The following is a 6,547-nucleotide window of genomic DNA, read 5'->3' as shown; positions in this document are numbered from 1 at the left end:
CCCCCAAAGGCCCTACTTTAGGTACCATCACATCAGGGTTAGGGCCTCCATGTGTGAATTTTGGGGGTTTGCATTCAGTCCTGAGAGCCGTGAATCAGAAGACCTGCGCTGAGAACCTGCCAGGAGTCTTACCCTTGCAGGCAGCTTATCCTTCCTTGGCACAGACCCCTGGGATGCTAGACCTTTCCTTCGTGCCTGCACCTTGCTAAAAGGAGCATGACCCATCCTTTGCTCTTGGTCAGAAAAAATACCCTTACCCACAACTGTGCCTTGTCACACCACCACCACCATCCCTGAGCACGCATGCACATGCACATAGGACACTACAGTTGATGCGTGGGATGGTCTGTGTATTCTCTGCAGCTTGGTTTCACCAAGAGGTGTTTGCCCTTGACAGGAGCTGATGGATGTGGGTGTCTCGTATTTCAAGAGTCTAGGCAGCTGGTTTCCTCCACGCTCCTGCTGGGTGTCTGCTGCTACGGACGCACGCAGCCGTGATCCTTGAGCACGGGCATGGGCTCCCCTGCAGCAGACCTCTAGCGGTGAGTTGGTCGTGGATACCGGTGTCGTGGATATGTGTGTCTTCAGCTTCCCCTAATGATCGCCAACTCGCCCTCCCAAATAGCTCTTCCAGTTTGTCCAGCAACAGAAGAGATCCCATGACCCCCCTGCTGCCACCAGTCGGTGCCAGGCCGGTGGAGGTGGGGAGTGTGTGCGAAACACCTTGCACGTTACATTTCTGAGGTACTGCCTTTTCAAGGGTCCTCTCAGGACTCTCTCCTTTTTTTAAAATATTTTATTTATTTATTCATAAGAGACAGAGAGAGAGAGAGAGGCAGAGAGCAGGCTCCATACAGGAAACCCGATGTGCAACTCGATCCCGGGTCTCCAGGATCAGGCCCTGGAAAGAAGCACCCCAGCATCATCCCCGGCCAGTGGCCATTCCTCCCCACGCCCGCACCACTAGGGCACTAACACCCTGGCTGGGCCCTCCTTACTTGGGTCACAGTCCCCGGCATCAGACGCCTCTTTTCCCTTCAAGAATGGGGTCCTGAGGGGCAGAGACTGCGGCAGCCTGCCTCTCCTCGCTGGTTGGCACAGGGCTGGGTGGCACTGAACAAAGGTGGATTCTGACCCCCTGGGCTGAAGGGGCAGTCTGACACCCGCACGCTCCCGGGAAGCGGGAATAAAACCGCTCTCTTGGGACTAAACCCCTCTGTCTGGGCTCTGGGATGTTGTCACCTGACAGTCAGGAATCTGCACTCGCAATGACAATGGGGGTTTATTTCAAGGGGGAGGAAAGAAAGGGACACTGATTATTTTAGAATGATGCTTTTCTTAACTAAATTAAAAATATTTTTGCATTGCCGTGCTCCAGCTGCAGCCTGGCCCTCCAAGGACGCAGTTTACACTTTACACTCGAACCACCTAGCAAAATCCTCCGGATGAAGCCAAAAGCAGGTGCTGACTACACGTATCCAAGATTTTGAGAGTCTCCAGGGCTGCCCTCCGGACCCCGGGATCCGAGTCCAGCTGCAGCTCCTGGAGAGCTGAGAGTGAGCAGACACGGGACACAATCAGGACCCAGCTCGGCCGTCCCCTCCGCCCCGGGGGCCGCTGAGCCAGTGGAAGGCCCCCTGCTCCCCCCAAGCCACCATCGTCACAGCGCGGGGCTCCCGCGGGCTGAGGAAGGGGAACCCCTGTGTTTGCAGCCAGGAGACAGCAGGTGGAGCTGTGTCTGCACACACGTCCCCCCATCTGGGCCTTCTGCTAGCCTCTAGGGGGGACACAAAGATCACCCACAGAACCCGAGCTCCATGCGGATCAGTTGAAGGAATCAGGGAGGATGCATTTCGCAAATATTCGTGATGGGGAGCCGGGCAGAAGGCCTGGGGTACGGAAGGACTCCACGCCCAAATAGTTGTCTTCCTGGGAAGCCCCCGTGCAGGCCCTGATTACACAAGGAAGGGTCGGCTGGCTCTTCCCCCAGGGGTCTCTCGAAGTTTCCCCAGATGAGGTTAGCCGTCTCTACTACTCACAGTCCCGCAAAGCCGGAAAGTCCAGTTTTTTCAGATGATGTGCAGACATCTGCTTCATAATAACGCCTGGAACGAGAGCGAGGGGAAATGCCCAGCTCACAAATATTAGGGCAGCGAGAGATTCCCTTTCACCTTTTGAGACAATCTGTGTAGGGCTCCGCTGAAGATGCTGAAGTGAGAATCAGCCAGATGCGGTGGAATCGGACACCGAGAAGGGGGGCTGGCCCCTACTCTGCTGCCTGCCCCCCTCCTGCTCCAGGCCCCGGGTTCGGGCCCTCCCGCGGCCGGAGACCTCTGCTCGCTCGCCCACCTGCCAGGTCGCACGCAGCGCTTCTGATCCTTGGCAAGTTGCTACTAACATAGGTCATTGTTCCTAGCAAGAAGCTGTAGAGCACAGCGGGTTTTTTCTGAGTCTGCAAAAGACAAAGGATGAACGGAGCCATGGGGATGAGGCCCTAGCGATCGGCTGCTCACGGAGCGCGTTCCCATCTGTCTGACGCGGGAGGGGCTAGTGCCCATCCCAGCATCACACAGCAAATAGCTGGACAACTGAGGGACCTTCGGACCCTGGTGCATCGTCTGACCCAGAGAAGAGATGACATTGTCTACAAACTGCGTGGCCGTCCAATACTGTGGCCCTCTGGCCGCGTGTGGCCCTCGAGCACTTGAAATGTGACTAGTCTGAATTAAGTATAAAGAGCCTCCTGCATTTTGAGGACAGAAACTCAAAAAAGGAAAATATCACATTAAAAATGTGCACATTAAAAAAAATAAATAAATAAATAAAAATAAAAATGTGCACATTGATTACATGTTGATATGACAACGGTTTGGGTCCACTGGGTTAAGTAAACTCTCTTATTCAATCTGGTGTCACGTCTTTCACTTTTCCTAACGTGGCTACCAGAAAACGTACGGGCACGAGGCTTGCATCCTGTGTCTGTTGGACGGGGCTGCTCTGGAGGCTTCAGGTCCGACAGGTGAGCACCGGGTCACAGGACGGAAGCCTGTGGCGGCCGCGACCATAAGCCCCAACCCCAGGGCTCCCACCTCCAGCAGGCCCAGGGCCCTCGGCTTCCTCACCAGGATGGAGCAGAGCGTTGTCTGGAGGACGGTCATCTCGTCGGCCGTGCTGCTGTCACTGCGGCCTGAGCTGCTCTCCGGCGCCTTCCAGCCCCAGAAGTGTGCACACTGAAACACGGTAGCCACGCAGGCCTGGGGGGCCACGCGGCACAGAATGGAGGGAGGGCGTCAGGCAGACCCAGGGGCTCGAGGGGCTCTCGGGGCCCGGGGGTGGGGGTGGCAGGGCTGACATTCCACCCGTGGGCCAGAGGGCAGCCCCGGGAAAGCCTCATGGAAGGGTACCCGGGACCGGAGCCCTCCGTGTGCATTTATGGAAAACCCATTGGAGGCAGATGCAGCCCACTTGCACCCTCAGCCAGCACCTCCGTGCCCTGGGCAGCCCTGCCTGGGACCTGCCATCTGGGACGTCGGGGACATCAGGGTCAGGAGCCTGGCCGGGACTGGTAGGACCAGGCGGAGCTTTCTCATCCCTAGACCCTCGCTGAGCACCGAGCCACCAGGGCCCCTGGCCTCTGGCCTCCAGCGGGTGTAGGCCACAGGAGGGGACGACAGGAGGCTGCGGGGTGGGAGAGGCTGGGCTATCCATTCCCAGGGACAGGAGTGGCAGCAGTGTGGCTGGGACCAGCCCCGGGGTTCACCTCCCCTTGGTGGCCCTGCCCTGGCCCCTCCTGGCTGCTCCTTCCATCACCTTCCAGAAGTACGCCCCACAGGGCAGTCGCCATACAGCGTGAAAGAACAGTGTGAGCCACTGATGGATTTGTGAGGAAAGCATCTCTGAGAGGTGACAGTTCCCAGCCGGGTTCTCCAGTGTCTCCAAGGGAGAGCAGGTGTCGGAGCGTACCGCAGGATGCCCCTCACTGACCTAGGGGAGCCCCCAGCACCCCCACGCCAGGTGGACACCTGCAGTCCTCACAACGGCAGGATTCTTGGGACCCCAGGGCCGGAGACATGGTACTAGCTGAGCATGAGCACCCCAGTCCACGGCAGGGAGACAGAGGTCAGGGTCACGGCCTGCGCGGGGTGAGGGGCCGCCGTCGCACAGGCGGGAGCTGCGGTGGGAGCTCCCAGCAGCAGAGGAGCTGGGCGTCCAGAGGGAGGAGAACCTCGGGGTGCAGGGCCAGGCCCGGCGGCCACCCCCTCACTACCCCCCTGCAGCCCCAACACAGGCCTGCCCCACCCGGAGCCCTGACAAGGGATTTAAGGTGAGTTTTGAGTGTGACCGAGTCCTAACGCCCAAGAGTGGTGGCAAGCTGTAGAACCCACTGGAAGAAAAGGAGGTTGGGCAGAGGATGCCCACAGGCAGCAACCGGAGGAGAAAGCTACGTCAGACGCCTCAGTAAGCCTGGGGGGCGGGGGCGGGCACGGCCCCTCCCCAGCCCGGCATGAGGAACGGGGCCGATGGGGAGAGGCAGGGGGAGGACCCCCGCGCAGTCTCCTTTCGGGGCCAGCAGTCCCCCCACTTGGGGACACAGAGCGGAGGGGGTGTCCCACCTGGGCTGCATCCGGGCAGGGGTCCTGGCAGTGCAGCAGGAGCGGGATCCAGGCTTTTTTCACTTCCTCCTTGAAGAAGTGCTTCTTGGAAATCCCGACCACCTTCGCCAGCCGCCCGAACAGGACGAAGGCTTTCAAACGCAGCAGCTCGCTCTCCTGCGGCCCAGATGCACCGGTGACGCTCAGGAAGCCAGAGGCCCCCACAAAGCCCCATCTGCTCTCCGTGGACCTTTCTAGCTGTCTTGGCCCCTGCAGAGGCTTCTGGATCGCTCCGTCAGGTGGGAGGCTCTCCTGCAGGGCTCTCCGTACCGGGCCCCTTCTCTTCCCTGGGGGGCACACCACCGCCCAGCAGACAGCCCGCCCAGTACCTCACAGGGCCGAAGCCCAAAGAGCATCCCTAGGCCGCAAGGGATTAGGGGAAGCTCCACCCTAACAGCAGGGCAGGGGGCCCACAATCAGCCAATGGGTGCATCGGCGCCCAGTCAGGCCTGCGGCCCTCTCTCATCCAGAGCCTGCCTTTTCTTTAGGGGATGAGAAGTGCTGACCCAGTGGCTGAGGGGGCATTGGAGAAACCCCCTGCCACCCCGTCATAGGGCCAGGGCCCGGCGAGGCTGCACTCTGGGCTCACGCTGTCGAAGAAGGCCCTGCACTGCTCGCAGAGGACGCTGAACGAGGACCCCACGTCTCCCTCCCGGAGCTCAGCCAGGATCTTGGCCAGGGCCTCCATGCCCTCGGAGGTCACGCTGGTGCTGACGGGCCCCCTCAGGGAGTCCAGGCACTTCTCCAGCAACAGCTTCCGGTACTGCCTCACCTGAAGGGGGTGGGGGGGGACAACGAGGAGCTGCAGTCCCCACCTGGTTCCCCACTGGGTTCCCCACCTGGTTCCCCACCGGGCTCCCCAGCCAGCTCCCCAGCTGGTTCCCCTCTGCATGCGGCCAGAACAGGCCAGCCCTGAACCCCGTCCCCCAGCCCCTGCTCGCTGGGTCCCTAGGCTCTGGGCCGGGCGCCGCACCTTCTTGGGGGCACCGAGGGCCATGTTGCCCAGGGCTCGCAGGGAAAGCACCCGCAGGGCCTCGTCCTCCTGGTCGGCCCCTTTCTCCAGCAACAACACCGTGGGTTTCAGCAGTTTCTCCTGGTACAGAACCGGGTCACTCATGAACTAGAAAAGAGAACTTTCTGGCAATTTGGCCCCATGCGGGCCCCTTTCTCATCAGCCACAAGGCCAGTGTGTGACGAGATCCCATGCACAGAGGGTCTCCGTGAAGAGAGAGGACACCAAGCCCCGGCTCCCCAGGACCAACTCTTGGCTCCTCCATCCACCAGCTGGGGCCCCTGGCCAGTCACTCAGAACCCCCCGAGCCTCAGCTTCTCCCACCTGCAAGACCTGGCTCATGGGGCTGTTGTGAGGCTTCCTAAGGAGACCGTGGGGAAAGCCTCGTGAGTGTGGCCTATAGGAATACACCTGTTCAGTTAAGCTGACCGAGCAGCTCCTGTGTGCAGGAGCCGGGCCCACGGGCTTGCTGGCTTGCTTGCTTTTGTTTTTAAAGTTTTAATTATTTGAGAGAGAGAGAGAGAGAAAGAGAGAGAGAGAACACAAGCAGGGGGAATAGCAGAGGGGAGAGGGAGAAGCAGACTCCGCACTGAGCAGGGAGCCCCACACGAAACTCGATCCCAGGACCCCCGGATCCCGACCAGAGCCAAAGACAGAATCTAAACAGACTGAGCCACCCAGGCGCCCCTGTGGGCCTCAACAGATACATGAACTTCCCTCCCCCGGGACTCAGAGAACCACATCCGGCTCAGCACTCAGAGCGCCAGGACCTCAGGCCAATGGGGCCCCCCTGGTTTGTGTGTGTGTGTGTGTGTGTGTGTGTGCACGCACACGTACACAGATTATAAATAAACCTGAAAAAAGTAAACACCAAACTGGTGAC

The 6,547-nt window shown here is 59.9% G+C and overlaps 1 protein-coding gene across 11 annotated transcripts in view; it reads right to left on the bottom strand.

Moving 5' to 3' along the window:
* Window positions 1–1,316: 1,316 nt before the first annotated feature.
* Window positions 1,317–6,547, bottom strand: part of MROH2A (maestro heat like repeat family member 2A) — a 46,507-nt gene continuing 41,276 nt past the window's right edge. For 5 of the 11 annotated variants that reach the window (XM_038574247.1, XM_038574249.1, XM_038574248.1 and 2 more), the window contains 8 exons: window positions 5,626–5,772; window positions 5,242–5,424; window positions 4,614–4,769; window positions 3,811–3,984; window positions 3,123–3,254; window positions 2,350–2,452; window positions 2,040–2,105; window positions 1,559–1,951 (listed from right to left, as the gene is read on the bottom strand). In XM_038574247.1, coding sequence (XP_038430175.1) covers window positions 1,578–1,951; window positions 2,040–2,105; window positions 2,350–2,452; window positions 3,123–3,254; window positions 3,811–3,984; window positions 4,614–4,769; window positions 5,242–5,424; window positions 5,626–5,772 — 1,335 coding nt within the window. In that variant the 3' untranslated portion in view covers window positions 1,559–1,577. The other 6 variants (XM_038574253.1, XM_038574255.1, XM_038574252.1 and 3 more) reach the window with 5 other exon arrangements.

Source organism: Canis lupus, chromosome 25 (genome assembly GCF_011100685.1).
Source record: "Canis lupus familiaris isolate Mischka breed German Shepherd chromosome 25, alternate assembly UU_Cfam_GSD_1.0, whole genome shotgun sequence".
Classification (NCBI taxonomy): domain Eukaryota; kingdom Metazoa; phylum Chordata; class Mammalia; order Carnivora; family Canidae; genus Canis; species Canis lupus.
Note: the sequence above shows the minus strand (reverse complement) of the source record. Positions and strands in the feature narration are given on the sequence as shown.